The sequence below is a fragment of the Schistocerca serialis genome, chromosome 3 (assembly GCF_023864345.2).
Source record: "Schistocerca serialis cubense isolate TAMUIC-IGC-003099 chromosome 3, iqSchSeri2.2, whole genome shotgun sequence".
In the NCBI taxonomy this organism is placed as follows: domain Eukaryota; kingdom Metazoa; phylum Arthropoda; class Insecta; order Orthoptera; family Acrididae; genus Schistocerca; species Schistocerca serialis.
Window position 1 is genome coordinate 449,767,388 of NC_064640.1, and position 20,620 is coordinate 449,788,007.

The 20,620-nt window shown below is 41.4% G+C and overlaps 1 protein-coding gene across 1 annotated transcript in view; it reads left to right on the forward strand.

Moving 5' to 3' along the window:
• The first annotated feature begins 217 nt into the window (after positions 1-217).
• Positions 218-20,620, forward strand: part of LOC126470915 (protein trachealess-like) — a 324,995-nt gene continuing 304,592 nt past the window's right edge. The window contains exon 1 of the mRNA XM_050098945.1: positions 218-331. Coding sequence (XP_049954902.1) covers positions 228-331 — 104 coding nt within the window. The 5' untranslated portion in view covers positions 218-227. The remainder of the gene's footprint in view (positions 332-20,620) is intronic.

The window sequence follows — 20,620 nt, forward strand, 5'->3', positions numbered from 1 at the left end:
CGGGGCGCGGCCTAGCGCCGAGCGCTGACGGAGGCGCCCGAAGCTCGAGCGCGCGCTGCCCGAGCGTTCGCGCCGGCCGAATCGCTCATTATTTTGCAGCGAGTCGTTAAGGAGGAGGAGAGTATTGTTGTCGCACAGTGATGGGCGCAGCGTCGTCAAGGTTGCGTGTGCGCTGGCAGCGGGCAGTGAGCGTGTGAAATCTCAGCGGGCGAGTTTTTTTGTGCAGCATGTTGCCGTACCAGGCGGTGGCGATGGACTACGCCGTCACGTCGTCCTTTCAGCGGCAGCCGGGTTCTGGTGCGCTCATCAACCCGGCCTTCACGCACTCCTGGTTCGTACCGGCGGACTATGTCCCCTGCAAACAGAAACAGTCGAACATCCTCGAACCAGGGCATGTTATATTACAATACTATTCTCTGCCTGCTGTAGCTCTTAACTCGTGTTCCCCGTTAACGGATCTACGAACGCTCTAATGGTTTTTGCCAGCACTCTCCTCAGATGACTCGCTCCACCGAGCTTCCTCTCTGACAGTTCACTTGTTCTTGTTCAGCCCTTTAAAAAATTCCGAGGGAACGAACCTTGGAAGAGACTGAGTGGAGCGTCGAGAGCGCGGAGGAAGACTCGGAGGAACCATCAGAGCTTCGCGGACGTTTTGCGGAAGTTGAATTGCCCTCTCCTGCGCTTGCACCTTCTTCCTGTTACCGTTGTTTCTCGCTGCTGTGCATTCGTCTGCTGTGTCTTGCGTGTGTACATTTTGTGACAACCTGTGTTGTTCCTTTGTATCGTTCTGTGAAAACAAACTTTGTCAGTGATTAACTCCGCGATATTGGACGAACAGTGCAATGTGTTTCTTCTTAGCAACCAAAACATTTTCCATCCTAGGAGCGGCATCGGATAGCTGGATCATGTCCGAGATGCGATTTACTCCTCTTTGCAAGTTGGTCGGCTCCGAAGCCGCGGCTTAAGTTACAGTGTCTTCCAAACACCCAATAGTCATTGGAACGTGTACTCTCAGCATTCCTGATTCACACCATCTAGACACGAACTCGGTTGGGGATGGTAATGCGCTACCTCTGTTGAGCTTCATAAGCATTTCTTTCAGATATCAAACAGCTGAAGCGCAATAAATCTTGAAGAGGTTTTGTAATATTTTGTTAGGATCTGCTGAGCGTAGCAGAGACATAACGTCGCAGGAGCTTCGACAAAGTGATTTCAGTTCACCGAGCATGTTTGGTATTGCTGACTGCACAACCGTTTATATGAGATAAGGATGTGCATTGGAAAACAGCCTATCTTCATTGGTGGGATACGCTCATTGAATCTCTGTAAGAAGACAAAAGGTTAGCTTTTAATGTCCCGTTGACGTCGAGGACATCAGCGATATTAGGCAATAGTTGATTTGAATATAGAGTCAAGTCGAGGACAGTGGCCTATTCACAGGAAGTATACGGACATTTGTCTTAAATAATTTATAAAAATCAGGGAACCCCAAAATCTGTGTGTCTGAACAGGGATTTGAAGCCCAGTCTTCCCTAATATGAGTAGTCCAACCTCTTACGTAAAGTGTCACCTCGCTCTGCCCCCCCCCCCCCCCCCCCCCCAAAACCCACCGACCCCACTCTGCAGACACAGACTTCACGGCACACTGAAGTAGGTGACTGTAGACCAAGAGTGTAAATATTATCTCCCCGAACCTTACATCCTAGAGTAGCCCATGCCAAACGGCCCTCGAAACTAAGGGTCGCTTAGGACTTAATTTACCGCCTAGACACAAAAAAACGAGGCTACTCGTGTAACTAAGGAGATACATGTCATGGTGTATTAGTGCGCGACTGCTGTTTGACCTTCTACTTTGTTCAGCTGAGAGACAGTACGCAAGCAGTTTAGCACAGGCATTTTCTGGACCTCGACCGGGAAATTCCATGGACGGAGTCTGATACCGAACGAATGAGAATGATATTGCAAATTTATGTACATAACAGATATAGTCAGCCAGTGGTGGTCGTTATTTGCGTCCATACTCGTCAGCATTCGTTCCTTCCACTGCTCAAAACACTTCTGATCGTCGTTCGCCGCAAGGCTGTTCGGGAGCTCCGTCGTTTTTGCCTTCCGGCTGACAGTAAGAACACACCTGCAGTAAACTGTTAGCCCTCTGCTACTGAGTTGAGCGATTTGATTAAATGTACCACAGTGTAAAAATACAGTTCAAGGTCGGATACATTCACATTTCTTTAGAAATGCTAGCTCTCTCTCTCTCTATCTCTCTCCCTCTCCCTCTCTCCCTCTCCCTCTCCTCCTCTCCCCCTCCCTCCCTCCGTGTGTGTATGTGTGTGAGTGAGACAGTGAGTGAGTGAGTGAGTGAGCGACAGAAGTACGCCAACAGTCTTAAGAAAAATACTGTGTTAGGTCTCATGTTGTTGACACATGTCGCGTGAGCAACCCAACATCGTTCTGAATCTATATAAGCAGAGGAAAATCTGAACAACACTTTGGGATTGTTTGCAGATGATGCTGTCGTTAGCATCAAGTAAAGTCACAAAAAGATCAAAATGAATTGTAAAATAATTTAGAGAAGAGTGCCCAAAAAATTGCGTTAAATTACGATTAAATGATAAATCTCACAAATTTACAGGTTGTCAATTCAAATAAATACCTAGGAATTTCAATTACAAACAAGTTAAATCGGTACCATAACACAGAATATGTTGCGGGGGGGGGGGGGGGGGGGGGGTTGAACCAGGGACTGCGTTTTATTGGCAGAACACTTAGAAGATGCAACACATCCACTACAGAGACTGCCTATACTACTGTTGTCCGTCCTCTTATAGAGTTTTGGTGAGCGGTATGGTGTCCTTTACTAGATAGGATTGATGAGTTCAAAGAAGTGCACCTCGTTTTGTATTATCGCGAAATAGGTGAGAGAGTGTGACGGACATGAAATGAGAGTTGGGCTTGCAGTCATTCACACAAAGGCTTTTTTCGTTGCGGCAGGACCTTTCCACAAAATTTCAATCATCAACTTTCTCCTCTGAATGAGAAAATATTTTGTTGGCCCCCAGCTACTTACGGAGAAATTACCATGCTAGCAAAATAAGATAAATCAAAAATCGCACGGAAGGATGTAAATGTTCATTTTCCCATGTGCTAGTAGAAAGTGGTTCGGTCGATGAATAGGCTGGAAGTGGTTCCATGAATCCTCTGACAACCACTTACGTGTGGATTACAAGTAATCATTTAGATCCAGAACTAAACTTCATATTCTAAAAATGGCAGCAGTTGCTCTACCCCACAACTGCACCTCTGGAAGGATATGGAAGTTGTAGTTCTGCTCATATACTTAAGACAAGACTGTGGCAGCGCTCAGTCGCAATAAATTAACTACTCGCTACGAAGCACAATCCACGCCTGTCGTATCCTGCTTATGTCCTGGAACAGTTCTCTTCATTCACCGAGCATGAATAGAACTGCATGATTGTTGACAACGGCTTTTACATACCCGTTACATAAGATTTCAACTTCATTTTTAGTTATAGTCGAGAGGGTACCCAGATTCTGCGCTATTGGGAGAAAAGAGAACGGCGGGGGGCGGAGGGGGGGAGACGGAGGGGGGGGGGGGTAGTGAGGACGGCAACTAATGTTTATTCCACTATAAATGACGAAATAGTTTTGCACTTTCACCACGAAAGGCTACGGGTACACTAACTATTAGTCAGTACCCATTACATATTCTCACTTTCAAACTGATACTAAGTTGGTATGTCCAGGTGGGCAGGATGGGGATGGGGGCTGCCCACCTCCGCCTCTTGTTGGGTACGTACAAAATCATTGGGATAGAAACTTCGGGCGATAATTATAATGGTGCATGCTGGAATTACGTAGTGACGAACTTGTTAATGCTTATTTTAGATATTAATAGAGATACTGGTCATGCTGTACACTTCAGGCAGCTAACACCTACGAAGATGAGAGCGGTGAGCAAGACAAAAGTTAAACTCGTGCTCACTGAGAAGACGGGCCCGATTTCCTCTGAGACGCAGAGTCTGTTGGTGTTTCACAAATCTATTACGAACGAGGAACTAATACAAATTAATTAACAGCAACAGAACACGCAGAAATGTTGAGTTAGAATTGCTTAGTTTTCAGCTGAGGATGGAAACTCACCGTCGAGACGCAACGTAGTGTTTTATCTGGTAGAGAAATGCGTCACCGAAGGAGTCATTTGGGTGGATTTCGCCGCTAAAACGACGTTCCGCGGGGACGCGGGGCGCGTGTTCCGGCAGGCGTATCAGCGAGTGACGCAAGTACGCCAGTAGCCGAGTTTCCCGGCGCGCTGCGTCGCCTCCGCCTGCGAAACTTTCCTCACAATTGCTGGACTCGCTCCAAAATTTCGATTCCGTCAGGCAAACTCCCTGGAACTGGCATCGTTCGCTAGTCGTTTGCAAGAACCGGTATCTTCTTCCGAAAGTTGCGGTTTTGCCCATTGTTTTCTGAGGGACTCTTTTCAAGGAACTCTTGGCATCCTCGCGTCGTTGGAAAAAAAAAAAAAAATGAAAGAAAGAAAAATATAAAATGCTGTCTTGCCAATGACAGGGACACATTTATTGACAGGTATCCGAACTGCGTGATTTAAAAGGGGTACGCTTAAAAACACACACAAACACACACGCACACACACACACACACACACACACACACACACGCCGCAGATGTCGACATGGAGCTGGAGAATTTCGCTCTCTTGTACCAATTTTGTCCGTTCAGCAAAGTATACAAGTACTCAGTACGTTTTGTTATCAAACAAGAGCGTTGGAAACACAGTCATGACTTTATTAAATGAAGGTGGCGTTCTTCCACTTAGGTCGTGTTTATGTAGACCGCTTCTTAAGATTATTAAGCCATAATCGAGTGAACGTACCACATGTATGAAAATGGCAACATATTCGCATTGCTTCCCTTTGATCTTTTTTTCCCAAGTTGTTTCGTTGCAGAGGTTTCAGAGTACAAATTGTAAACCAAGACAAATAGAAACACATCGTGTGATTACATTGCCATTTTCATACTACAGCACCTAGTTCTCGCTAAAAACTCGATAATAGCTTAAAAATCAGAAACTGGTTGTGGATCACGCAAGACGACAGTTCGCAAAATGTTGCCTCCCTCCTGAACAGATGGGTAAGGAATCTGCCATGTGCTTGGTACTTAGGTGCCCTGTCACTGGCAAGAGTGGTAAGGAAAATGACAGGAAATTCCAGTCAGAGTTCGATTCTACCGTTTCAGTACTGCACCGCCTCTCCCAACGCGGTTCGTACTCTTCAATGTCCGTTGCTACAGATATTATTGGCTTCTTACGTGGGGAGAGATCCTTCCTCGTCCACTGAAAATAGCTGTCTCTCTTCTTGTAAAATATTTTGATAAAACGTTTTAAACGGCTTCACTTTAAACCCTAAGCGTGAATGAAGCCGTTACTCGAAGTGTCATGTAGCGAGTTCGAGTCGTTACCGGTGGAGAAGCTTTGCAGCGGGATGGATTTTCGTCACAGTGTGGATAAATTTTTCTTCCGTCAGCAGTTCGATATCCATTCCCGACTAGAATGAAAAATGTATTCAGCGGCGGCCATGGGTGCGTGACGAAATTGTATAAAATTTTTAGCTAGTAACTCAAACGAATACGCTGCTCTCAAACAGTCAATGATTTATTCATTTATACTACTTTTTAAAATTGTCATTAAAATGCGAATTTTCTATTATAGTATTTACTTATTCGCAAGTATACTGTTGGATCCTCACAGATGACCACTTCTTTCAAATAAAGCCTCCCCCTCTTCTCCCCTTCCTTCCCTCCCAGCCCACAGCTACGAATAAAGAATTTGTATTCATTTTCTGGAAATTTAACATTCAACAATTGCACCCTCTTAGCAGCAACAAGAGGTGTCAAGAAATCAATGAGTGAGGAGCTGCTCGATCAGCGCGCAGTGACGGCTTCGCCAGATTAACCTCTGCAACAGTGTGTTCACTTTGTTTATCATGTGTCAATCAACTTTTTTATGTTGCGCGTTCTGCATACTGAAGGTAGTACGGAGCACAACTCCAGTCGCCTGCTTGATTCGCTTCCCTCTTGTGATTACACATCCTCAACACCTGCGGCAATTTTCGGTACTTGTCATTTTTATTCTGTCGTCTTTGGATGATGTGCCAGTGTGTTAACTGAACAGTACACTGTGCTACAGAATATAGACAGTATAAATAACGAGCTTAGGCTGAATGTTTGACACTGAAATTACTGCTAGCGCTACGATCTTTTTTTGTGAGGCTCAAAGCATCTAGTTACGAAATATCTGACAACTTCGTGGATTTTTCTTTCGTTATGAATATTGCAAGACGAATGGTATACGGATAAAGTGACTTCCTCTGGGAAAAGCCGAATACAATAAACGTGCATAAGAGATTTACAAGGCTCGATGCCGGATATAAGAGCAAAGATTTCCGTATCGTAGCGCTGAGCTAATGAAAATGTGTTTTGCGAAGAGCTACGCTCTCTGACAAGGTAAAACAGCGATGCATTACTGGTGCAGAGGCAAGTAACAGACCACCTCAAATGGTAAAGACCAGCCTCTTTTAATCTTGTGGTTCAAGGACACATTTTACCCCTGTTCGCTCTCAGATACACGCATATGGAAATGCGGTCCTGCCTTCTGCGAACACAATTCTGTTCTTTAACACCCATACTCTCTTCGGCGAAGTTTCCCCATCGTCAATACGTTCAATTCATTTTCTGTCGAATAATAGGTAAAAATTTTGGGTGATAATAGTGCTATAAATATGAATACCGCAATCCCAAAACCGTGTATACTGTACGTAATGTTTGCCTATTATCGACACAAAATAAAATTAACCTCCTGACCATTGTGATGAAACTTCACCGAAACATGTATGGCTGTTACAAAAGAATATTTCTAAAATTATATGCCATCCTTTCCTCTAATGCGAAATTACTCAATTTCCTACATACTAACATTTTTTCCAAAGCAACACCCCGTTAATCTATTCTCAATACTTCAGCCAGTTTAGAAAACTCACCCGACCTGAGCTGTCTGTTTGTAGTTTCCTCGAAACAATTTACTGCACAGCAGCTACCAGTAACTTAAAATCTTAGCTGTGATTGTATTACGTACGTATCAACGGATCAGTTTCTGTATTTCAAATTGACAGTCAATGAATCACATAAACGGTACAAAAAGGAAATGCTAACACAGTAACGCATATGCTGCATCTCTGTCGTTAAGTATCCACATTAATGAAAGAATTCCAGAATACAGTAGTAACACACCGGGGGTATAAGCTAAGGGAAAACAACATTTCGACCTATCGAGGTGGCGCAGTGGTTAGCACACAGGACTCGTCTTCGGGAAGACGATGCTTCAAACCCGCGTCCGGCCATCCTGATTTAGATTTTCCGTAATTTTCCTAAATCGTTTCAGGCAAATGCCGGGATGGTTCCTTTGAAAGGACACAGCCTGCTCGATTTCCTTCCACGTCCTTCCCTGCTTCGTGGGACCGATGACCTCGCTGTTTGGCCCCCTCCACCAAATCAACCAACCAGACTAATATTTCGATATACCGAATACATCTCGATTATCTTAATGATGGTGACACTTCGCTTGGTCATGATCGCAGAAAATGACAGAAGAATGTTTACGCAGAACGAAATTTTTATTACAGCATCTACAGAAAAATCAGCGTATTTGCTGTTTAGTTTCTTTCAGTTTTATGCCCTTTACGCCGTCGACGCCTTTCTCAGTGTTGATCGCCAGCTACTCGGCGTAGAAATTGGTTTGGGAAACAACCTAGATAGCATTATGGAAACTATTTATACAAATCAGCTAAATTTTTGACCTTATTAAGGTTTGGTGTTGACACTAGTAAGTCAAAAGAAAAGTGTTACATCCTCATAAAATTAATTCGTACCGTCTCAGAAGAACTAATTCTATCGTCGAAACGCAGTGAACACGCTGGAACTTTATATACTTACTTAAGTCGTGCCACTTCCACACCTTCCATAGCGAAGGTAAAACAGATTGGCAGCGCGATCATGCTCTGTTCCACCTCCCTCTTTTTCGTCCGCGTTAATCAGACACTAACGGAGCAACAAGAAATTCTCCTTCATGCGTGTTAGATGTTTTCGCTGCTACATCTTGTCCGAACTCGTGCTGCGCGTAAAACGTTAAATAGAAAAACGTACTTGTAATTAAAAAACCGGCACACTTTTACCTTCACGCTGTGTGAGCTTCTGGAGTTAACTAGCCTCACTCACAGCTCAGGCGACTCATCACAGCCTCTCGTGTCTTTGAGTACGTAATCATGCGGCCGCTATAAGCTCCGCTAACTCCTAACGTGCGGCTCAATCGTGAAATTGGTGCAGCCCAAACGTCTTCGTTCACAGTCTAAAAACAGAATGGCGTGCCACATTTCTCCGGCAAATAAACACGTAGATTGTAACTTTTTTAGACTGGGGGAAACCTGGGTGCCTGATGCAACAATGTAATTGATTTCCGGAGAAATCACAACTCTGAAAATAGAATGGATATGTAGAAGACTGGTGAAGATCTAAAACACAAATGAGAAGTATGACCACAATTTTGCTGCAAATTCTTTGTTCAATAATCTCGTTCGTAACGATGTATTACGTATTTGACGACGGAACGTGATTCTTCGCTTTAGTTGCAAATCGCGTCGCTCGTAGAGCCCGCTTTATCATTTCTGTGAAATAAGTGATTGTCACTAAAGGAAGTATTTAAGTTATAGTCCCCGGTTACTTGTGGCCCGTTATTCTTTTTTGTGTCTCGTTATTAATGTCTGAGCAGTCTAGTTTCCTGGAAACAAAAAAGTACATTGATGCGATGCAAAAGCAAGTTCCATTAGTAGGTCATTGCCGTAATACTTTTTGCATCTTTTATAAGAAATGGTTGCATTTACTATTGTCCTTTTACCCTCTCACCAACACCTCCCACATCTCTGAGCCTTTTCTCTCAAATCTAAAAGGAAGCAACGTAACGCGAACAGAAAATTGCTAAACATACTGTACACGTCCATCATTAGCGAAGCTGACCTGTTCACTGATCTGATTTGTTATTTAATGTTCAATACTTCGTGGCTGACAGGCTTGTAGATACCGACAGTAAACTAATTTGTACAGAAAGACAAAATAAATTTAACTTGGCCTTGGTAAACGTGGCATCCCGGTAAGCGTGTCAAATCATTCATGTAAAATCTCATCGGGATGTCGGGACAATGATATGAATCGAAATGCGAGTCTATTGCGTTAAGCGTTGTACAATTTCCCTTCCTGTTTATTTTTCTCTAGCCTTTTTAGTTTCGAACTTTGTTGCTACGTTTAACCTAAATTTGGACATGTGATACACATGTGTAAAATATGTGTATTTTATTTGCTGTGTGAAGTATTGTAAAGAGTCTTAAATTTGAAACGTGATAGTTCGCAATTAATTCCCATTTCAACACACCCCTTTTAGTTTTAATGCTGAACTAAACATTTTATCTATAAATAGTTATGTTACTAACTAGCGGTCTAATCCGATTATTCTGCAGCCAACTAGAAAATTTGTTCTGCCACAATGTGAGATTTATAAATAATATATGAAAAATGCTCTGTCCTTTCCTCTCTATATGAAACTTATAGAATTTCCACTATTTAGTTGCCTGAAAAGCACGACTAATATTTGTAGGAGTTAAAAATAAAATACATAAATAATACTTTTTCGATTTGCAGAAATATTTCATACTTTATGTATAAAACAGTTTTGCATTTTAAATTTGCTAATACAAATTATGGCGATTATCACCGATAGAACGAGCATTGATATGGAATCGGTGAAAAACACGAACAGAAACCATTTGAAATTCCATGAGCCTCTAACGATAAAGAAAGGTGGCCGTACGTGACTCAGGGAATTTCAAGAGAGAGTTCCAACGTCTAACGCTTTCTCCTGCAGGAAAAGATACGTTTCCGGACGCATTGTGCGTATAAGTAAAATGATAGTGCTAAGAAATAAATAGGTGTCTAGAAACATTAACACGAAAAACATAAATACTTCAGCACCCCGCGTTACACACAAACGTATAATGAAGAGCAGAGTCGCTTGTTTCGTTGATGTTGTATTTTCATTACGCACAGTCATTAACAAGTGGCTCATGACACTTGACAGAATTTGTAGAGATGCAGTTTCATTAACTCTCTCTGATAAATGTATGTATAATTACGCAAATTACGTGGAGTGTTTACATATAGATGAGGCTGTTCGTTTGTGACAGAATAATGTTTACCTTTCATCCAGAAAACGATAATTGATTAAATAGAAACCTTATTTGACAATGTTGTCTCGACGAAACAGGTTACAAATACTTTCTGGATGTCCAAACACATATCCTTTCTTGGCTGTTTTTAAATCTTTGTACCACTTAAACTTCTAAATAATTACATTTTCACATTCTGTATAAAGCTTTTTAATTATTAACATTCATGGGAACGTGCATGAAATTGTTTGTGTACAAAGTTAAATTCAAACTCTGCGACACTGATGTGCTGAAAAAGATAAGCCACAGAGAATTCTTAAGCCACTACCCATGCTAAAAAGAAATTTTTCACCCCGAAGACCACGAGCATTGACTACCTACGCATTTTATTTAGTAACTGTCGGAATACAAAACTGATTGAGCTTCATTTGAGGATATGGACTTCGTTAGATGACGGAAAACGTAGTTCGTTGAGACACTCGCAATTTATTATAAACACAAATAGCATTATGTAGTATCACTTCTAGGTAGAGAAGAATAAGAGGAAAATTCAAATAGACATAGGTCCAATGTACATTTATATAAACAATAAAATTATATTCATTAATGTTTAAGAAACGTTGTTGTTGTTACATCAGTTGAAAACAGTACTCGGTTTTAGCGTAGTAAAGGGGGAAATTAAAGTGCCAAAACATATTGTGTAACACCATAGGACAGATCAAAACTTGTCACTGCCCTAATATTTACATGAATTTCGGAAATTTTATTCCACGTCTACTGCTCTAGTATATCGCATAGTTTTCTGTAGGCTTCTGGGTCTTTAAATGTGGTCTCTTTTTTTCTTTAAATGTTCACTGAATGCTTTTAGCAGTGTCGTCCCAAACTAAGTACCGGCTACAGACAGTGCAAAAAAATTTCTATCTTGAACTTAGTTCTCCACGAGAATAATAATTCATCCTACAATTCGTGATAGGGCTTATTGAGGATGTAATATGCTTGTTCCAGACCTCCTTTACGTTCTTCAGAGTTTCCACTTCCGTACAGCAATCCATATAATCAAAACACCAAATTATATGAACGCTGTTTTGCTATTAAACTGTCACGGTGCCGTTGATATGTGGACAAATACGTTCCTTTCCGATGTAAATTCCTTTCAGATCTGTACGTAATTCCTTACTGTCGATGCATAAAATTTCTCTTATTTCTCTCTCAGACATGTTGTAAACGCACTACAGTAACAAGTCTTACGTGCGTATTTTTCGAGACGTAAGTATTTGTCAGTGATAAAGATAAAATCAGTAAATGTGGTGTGTAATAGTGACAAGTCGGTTTCCGGTTCTCTCTCTCTCTCTCTCTCTCTCTCTCTCTCTCTCTCTCTCTCTCTCTCTGTGTGTGTGTGTGTGTGTGTGTGTGTGTGTGTGTGTGTGTGTGTGTGTGTGTGTGTAAACTTATAGTCTAATACAAAACTGCCACTGGCTCAGATTCGTTTTTGACGTTTGGGTGAACTGTGATTTTGACACACTGTGGGATGACATTCCTCCTCACAGCAGAGACCGTAAAATGTTCATAAGCAGCTCTTTTCTACGCTTTAGTTAGTATATATGTAAAACGTGGGGAAATTTGTAATAGGTTTCCGTTTTTCCTCTTACACTGCCATGATGGCATATTAGTTGCATATTTTTCTCTCAGTAAATCCGCGCTCTTATTCTTTCTCTCATAATTCACTGAAGTCTGGTAATCATTTCTGACACTTACATAGGTCAGCAAGAAGTTTTCAGTGTCATACGTTGAAACAACTTGATACTGAACCTATGTAACGTTTGCATTTTGTCGAGTCTGACTTTTTGCCATCACCACCTGACCATTTATTAATAAAGGAAACAAAGCTTTAGTGTGCATAGTTATAATTTTGTTAACTACACATTTCCTGCGTTTCAAGTCATAAATTCATCTTAAAATAAGTAGGCATTGACTAAAGGAGTCTTCAAGCACAAATAGTGCTTGTGCTTGTGAAATAAAATTCTCCCACTAGACAATCTGCTGTCACCACTTCATATGACTTAACTTCGTTCAATGATTAACTCAGAAAGAATGACTAACTTTATAAGAAAATTGTATAAAAAATTAAATGTCGTTAAATCAGCTTTTACCAGAACTTTGAAGAACAGTAAATCATATTTTATAGTAGTGCTGTCAGCATCTTACAGTGTTACTTGTTAATGAGATGAATCTTCGTAGCTCACATCCAAATGACGCGGACGAAAATGGTCCCACAAAATGTCTGTCACATATGATTGTTTAACTGTTTCACCTTCAGACTTCGCCGTCTTGACCCATTATTCTTGCACTCTACGGACATGTTAATCGGGGAAACTTTCAGTTGGGTGCACGTTAGTTTACCAAGACAAGGAATTCTGAGAAAGGAGAGTTAACAGAAGTAGAAAACCGTTTTTGTACTTGGAGAGAGGCAAATACACTACAAATGTGAGTTGCAGCCGTTGTTCATTAACAGAAAACAACCAATTTTGCACGATCCATCTTAAAGATACAAGAAGTCACTACGTTTTAAGTCATCCGTGGAATAGGCCAAAACTAACTATATGAATAAAATATTGTCGTTATATTGTACCTTTAGCCATTCCCCATCCACATAGGTGACTATATGACGTAAATATTCTACTGCTGTATGGGTCAAAATGCATATCGCATCATTCTGTTACTTTTGCAGTGTTTCATGAGCCTATTTATGTCGCCAGCTTACGAAGCTGTTCTCTACCGTCTGCTGCAGAAGGGATATCGCCTGTATATCAGTGAAAAGAAACTCTCACATTATGTAAAGTTATCACTAATTCTGTTAGTTGCGCAACACGTGAAGCTGCTATAGGAAAATATTTAAAGCAAAAGTCTGAGAAATTTCACACTGTTCAAACTCTAATAACCGCATTCTTCGAAACGACTTAATACATCGAATCATAGAAATCTGCACATTATCAGCATAACTGGTTACCGATACAAATGTTATCGTCCGGTAGGTTGCTGAAACATGGCGCCTTGGAACGTAATCATTCTTGGAACGTTATGACCGGTGCAATCAAGACTATACGACGACACAAATATTTTCAGCTGTGGAAGAGCTAGAATTAGCTCATCCTATCACTAATCTAGCTGACCAGTCGTAACATCCATTAGTTTTCTTCACAAAAATTCTTGGAATGATAGGAGAGAAATTTGCGCCCTTCACTCCATCTTAACTACAGGTAAAACCGAAGAGTATAGCGAACAAATAGTGAGAAATCTGTTTGTAGTTAGTAGAGCCGTGGACCCATGTCGTCAAAAGCTGTGCATTTGTCCATACAAAATGTGTAACGCTATTTAAGTGGTGGGTATTTCGTTAACGAGCTCACCGAGCGCGGCGGCACTGTCGTTAAAACGCATTTTTACCAGGAGTGGGTTTAAATCCTCGCCCGTCCGTCGATCTTTCTCCCTCAGGTGGCAGGGTGGTTCTGTTGATAAGGCCAAAGCCGATGTCTTCACATTAGTTCTGCATCAGAGTTAACGATGCGTCTCGTTAAACTGTAGCTTCCCTTCTTTCCTGTCCAATAATCTCAACGTCAACGTGACATTAAACGATAAACTCCCTTTAGTGACGGATAGGAAAAAGAACCTTCCAGTAAGTCCAGAAGATCGAAATATTTTTGTAAAATTTTCGCCATGAATTGTGCGCTAAGGGCAGCGTTTTTGCGTTTGCGAAAATGCAAAGTTGTCGGTTGGCATAACGTTTTGTACATTGCTTACTTGTATATTAAAATCCAGAGAAAGTTGTGTATTTTTTGTTGGTTTTAATTGACATTGGGTACATTTGTTTATGCCGATAACTCGACATTCATACATCGAGAAGACAGAGTTGCAGTATCTTATTATAACATGTTTTCATAACTGTATCACGTTCTGCTTCGTATTGACCTACTACAATGAAAATAAGGAATTAATGTTCACTCTGTGAAAAGATAAGAAATGGTGAAAACTTTCCAGTACGGCGCAACTGAATTTTTGCATTCTGGGTCTGCACTGCAGTAGTTGCCACAGATATTGCAAGTAATTAGTATAGTGAAAACGTTTGTAGTGTATATTTTCTAGCCACTTCCACTCTAATGACCTCGTCTTCGACAGGACGTTAAATTCTTAATCAGCCTTCATTTTCTATTTACCTGACTGAGTATTGTAATCTTGACTGAATTTCAAGTGTTTACTTCTAATGGAGTCTTTGTCAGACTCTGAAAGGCCCCATGATCATGTATTCATTTAATTAACTGTAGAAATGGGGCCCGCAACTATTTTAATTTGAAGGAAGGTGGGCTCACAGAACTCGGCTTATAGTGATCAAATTTTTAAGAAAATGGACACTTGTTATAAAAATTATATTTGGTGACAAAAACGTCCTGTACTCTTGGAAATACTGATCTTATGTCCAAAAGTAGAGTCCACTACAAATAATAATCGTAACACTTAAATTAATTTCCAAAAGAAACTCAAGATTTAAACATTATTTGAGAGAGGATTTATATGTATGTGACAACTAGTTTGCAAAGATTTGTCGGAATATTAAATATCTTATAGAGATTAAAAGGAAATTATGCAATATTCCCAAAGTCAACTCTCCCACTTCACTACAATGCTGATACGTTTTATATCTTGGAGTCATTATATTGTTCTTAAATAAAATATGCCATATATGTCAGCCTACATGATAGCCATCAACCTTTGGAGCCTGAATAGTTGTAATACTACGAAACGATATGAAACGAAGCGAACACTTGAAGTCAATACCTTGTAGGGAAGGCAAATCGAAGACGTATATTAGTTGGTTAGTTCTAAGGAAACTGTGGTGCATCCCTTAAGGAAACTGAATACAAGACGTTAGTGCGACCTATTTTAAAATAAAGCAGCGGTGTATGGAGTTAGTTAATAGCCCTGATTCTGAGACACGCTGCTAGAATTGTAACAGGTCAGCGTTGGCCATCTCATACGAAAATGTAACAGAGAGGCAGAGGGAAATTAAAACGGAACCCTTCGAAAGAAGACGATTTTTTAAAATTATTCCAAGTCATCTTCAAATGACCTGAATACGATACATTGTAGACTAATTCGTAAACTTCAGAGCGCATATTTGCTAGCATTACTTGTGTCTTCAGCTGACGAATTATTATGCAGCGTGTTCAGACCATCTGATAATGGTTTGATAATAAGTCGAAAGCTTGGAATTTTCCGATGCTGAAATGTGAGAATGCGGAGAGCCCGGGCTCAGTTCCCGGTACTGCCAAGGATATTTCCTCGGCGGGAGGGCTGGAACGGGTTGTACTCAGCCCCATGATGCCAACTGAGAAACGAGCTATTTGACCGAATAATAGCAGCTTCGCTGTAATAAAACGTAAGGATAACAAGATGCAAGACATAATGTGATAACATTGAGTCAACACAACTTTTAGAAGCATTACTTACAAAATCAGAAAGTATCCGACACGTCTGAATGAGATATCACAACACATAGGTGGACGTATGTAACAGTTGTCTCACCATACGACAAGAGTGCGTACTAAAAACAGGGATTGCAGCCAACATTACGCAAGGCAGATACGCTTTAACGCACTGTACTGTGATCATGATGTCCAATACCGCGCTGTGACAAGCGCGGAGTATAACCAAACACGAAGTACCATAAATATTCATCTATACCACTTCAGAGATTTTCATTTATATATCAACCTGATCTTTGGAGTGCCAGTGGCTTAATGAGGAAGGAGAACAGATTGTTTCTGATATTGGTACACAACCAAGGAATAACCGTAAAGAGTGGCTAATATTAGTGCTGCGTAGTGATTTGCCGAATATAGACGTGATACACATTTGGCTTGTTTCTATATACGAGGTCGCGCTGAAAAGTAATGTCACCGAATATTTTATGTGAATAATCTTACAGCGTTTTAAATAAAACAGACGTTGTCAACATTCTACTTCTTTATTCTTTACGTCTACTTATTTATCTCTCAACATAGGTATGCTGGCAACATCTACATCTACATGGATACTCTGCAAATCACATTTAAGTGCCTGGCAGAGGGTTCATCGAATCACCTTCACAATTCTCTATTATTCCAATCTCGTATAGCGCGCGGAAAGAATGAACACCTATATCTTTCAGTACGAGCTCCGATTTCCCTATTTTATCGTGGTGGTCGTCTCGCCATATGTAGGTCGGTGTCAACAAAGTATTTTCGCATTCGGAGGAGAAAGATGGTGATTGGAATTTCGTGAGAAGATTCCGTCGCAACGAAAGACGCCTTTCTTTTAATGATTTCCAGCCCAAATCCTGTATCATTGCTGTGATACTCTCTCCCATATTTGGCGATAATAGAAAACGTGCTGCCTTTCTTTGAACTTTTTCGATGTACTCCGTCACTCCTACCTGGTAAGGATTCCACACCGCGCAGCAGTATTCTGAAAGAGGACAGACAAGCGTCGTGTAGGCAGTCTCCTTAGTAGGTCTGTTACATTTTCTAAGTGTCCTGCCAATAAAACGCAGCCTTTGGTTAGCCTTCGCCAAAACATTTTCTGTGTGTTCTTTCCAATTTAAGTAGCTCGTAATTGCAATACCTAGGTGTTTAGTTGAATTTACGGCTTTTAGATTAGACTGATTTATCGTTTAACCGAAGTTAATCGAGTTCCTTTTAGCACTCGTGTGGATGACCTCACACTTTTCGTTATTTAGGGTCAACTGACACTTTTCGCGCCATTCAGATTTTTTTTTTCTAAATCGTTTTGCAGTTTGTTTTGATCTTCTGATGACTTTATTAGTCGATAAACGACAGCGTCATCTGCAAACAACCGAAGACGGCTGCTCAGATTGTCTCTCAAATCATTTATATAGATAAGGAACAGCAAAGGGCCTATAACACTACCCCTTGGTGAACACCTGAAATCACTTCTGTTTTACTCGATGGCTTTCCGTCAATTACTACGAACTGTGATTTCTCTGATAGGAAATCGCAAATCCAGTCACATAACTGAGACGATATTCCATAAGCACGCAATTTTAGTACGAGCCGCTTGTGCATCCGTGCAACAATCACATTTCTGCCAACGAGAGACCAGTTTGTTGATACAGTCACTGTAGAATGTTTGATTTTGTTGACGAATCCACAATCTCACCTCTGCTTGCACCCATTCATCACTGTCAAAGTGAATTCCTCAAAGATGTTCTTTAAGTTCTGAAAACAGATGAAAATCGGATAGGGTCAACTCGGTACCGTATGGAGGATACTGGATGAGAGTGAATGCAAGGCATCGTATTGTTGCAGATGTCGCAGTGCTCGTGTGTGCTCTGGCGTTGTCATGCTGACGGAGAGGGTGCTCCATGTGGAGATGAACTCTACGAATTCTTAACTCGATTACAGCACGCTGTTTCTCGAGCACCGATGTAGTTACGTTACACACCACCATGTTACACGCTACAGTTATTCGACGCCCTCTAGCGGCAGATGGCTGCAAATATGTAGACACGATGGCTAAAGATGTAGAGTATTACTAACGTTTGTTTTATTTAAAAAGCCTTAAGACTTCACACACAAAAATTTCGGTGGCATTACTTTCCAGAACGCCCTCGTAGCATACCCAATAAATTATCGCACTGTTCATCGCCGCCCCAGGTAATTTTACTGCGACTTATTTGTCTCACTAACGTAACAAGATTCATATGTAGGTGTACTGTGTGTATTTTACCCGTGTATTCGGTATCCTGGCGATATCAGGCTGCAGGCAGTTGTGCTGTCAGGGCTACTCAAACCCCCCCCCCCCCTCACCCCTCACAGGGGCAGTAAACGGATGCAGTGGCTAAGACAGTTGGGTCAGAGTAAATGCGGGACGTACGTAAAAAAGCGAGCGAGTGCTCGAAGGGCGGGTAGAGAAGGTGATCGGAGCGTTATAGGCGGATATCGCGTCAGCAAAATAGGCCAGGGAGGTGAGAAAACCCCATCGTTGACGTGGTTTGAGTGGGCGCCGTAAAGCACGCGGGGGAATGAAGGCGGCACGTGTTTACGGCCGTCCCGCGGGGGCTGAGTCGGCAGCGACAGCCGCGCCGCGCCGCCCGTTCTAATCAAGTGTAGCTCACTCTGCAAATGACACGGGACTCCCAGCTAGGGGTCAGCTATGCAGACAAGCGCAGCAAACGACAAATATGTAACAGTTTTGTTGGTATTGCCATTTTACGCAGGAAGTGTATCAATATTCGTTTTATAAATAAAAATCTATTTTCAAAAGACAAGGCATAAACATGGCCTGCAGCACCGATAATTCTCTGCAAAGATACAGGCTAGTTATTATCAGATTTTCACTACTTGAGAGAGTCACCTAGAGAAACGAGAGTTTTTTTTTTTTTTTTATTAAGCACATTTTTGAGCTCCTTTTTCAGCCAGAGCCAGGCAACAATTTATTGTTTTTTGTTCCGTTCTTCATTAAATTCCTTTGCATTAGCGCTATGTAAGGGGGGGGGGGGGGAGTGGAGGGAACTTTTATGTCCCACTTAGGAAAAACGACTGAACGTAGGGCAATGAAACTTTGTGGAAACACCTGTAACGTCATGCGGACAAAAAATAGCCTGTAAACCATTGAAATGTTCAAAATGTTTAAATGTGTGTGAATTCCTAAGGGACTAAACGCTTGAGGTCATCGGTCCCTAGACTTACACACTACTTAAACTAACTTATGCTAAGAACAACACACACACCCATGACTGAGGGAGGACTCGAACCTCCAGCGGGAGGGGCCGATCAGTCCGTGACATGGCGCCCCAAACCATTGAAAGAAACACATTTTAATTTCCACGTGAGAGGGTAACTTTTGTTAACTGCATACCATGTTTATGTTCCAGTTTACAAAAGTTGCTCAATGTGACAACCACCTGCATCCACGATAACCTGGAACAACATAGATTGTTCTTCTGCTGCCCGAAATATCTGACGTGGACGTCGGCCACATCCCTCGCTATGCTCACACGTGTTCCAATCTCGTGATCTTGGTGGCCACATAGTTTGGAACGATCGGCCAGTGATTCAGTTTTCTCCAAATGTGTTACGGAGTAGCTGGGTGACCTCACGAGTAATGTGAGGTGGAGCTTCATCGTGCATCAAAACAGCGTCTCTCTCCCATATAGCATGGATCACAGTTTGGCGATGCAGGTCACGATAACGTGTGCCGCTCACGCTGCATGTTCTTGGTCCTAGGGTGCGAGTACCTCAAAGAAAAAACAGAGGACCGCTCCGTATTCCTTTAATGTGTCGATAATAGTGAAGAGCAGCAGTACTAATGCTATTGGTATGATAAAACAGGTTTAAGAGTAAAGCCCTGCTGACCTTGTCTATACTAATGTTGACCGTCTGCAGCAGCAATGCACGGTGATGCTTGTGTTTCAACCCTATGTCGCCGTTCCAGTACCGGCGCCTAACGGCAAGTCCTGTCATTAACACACTACTAACAAAGCAAATCCTTCACAGCACAATTTGAACATCATTCCTATAAAGTTGTATACCCATACGGTAAATAGTTTTCCGTCCACCCTGGCTAAAGTAGCGAAAGTTTAATTATGAGAACCCTGTACGTCCCAAAACTAACAAAAGACTTAGACATATACCTGAAAGCATGTCAGATTGTAAATACATCAGGCCAACAAGTAGAGCGTTCTATATCGTAGACAACATATCAGAGTCTGGAAGTATGGAAAAATCACTCCACATTTGCAGAGCGTCTCAGAAACATAATCACAAGCCAACCTCCAGAAAAGAAGATGTGGAAATAACAAGAATAATTAGCTAAGACATCTTCCAAATTTGCAATAAATTTATCATTCAAAAAATCCATAAAGAAAACTCGTTTGAATGATCAGTCGTATATCACAAATAACACACTATTCACATTTAAAGTTGAAATGGTAGGGTAACGCCTGAACAGTTGTTTACCTTATGAAACGTCGCCTTAGAACAATTTATACATGACTGTCCTTAACCTGACACACAATAATTTTAGCGCAAGGCAATCTGACTTTCAAAAAATCCATACGAAAGAATGGCCCTGACTAACATTAACCTATACCTTCCACAAATCACTTACCTCACAAAAATCTTCGTTACAGGAACTACTGCAATACAGCGAGTGCCACTACTGCCAGCTAAATAAAAGATTCAAAGTACTGAAGGCACTAACTACTGATAGGGATAGTTAGCAAATGAAAGATATTAATAGAGAACAAACAATGTATTTACCTT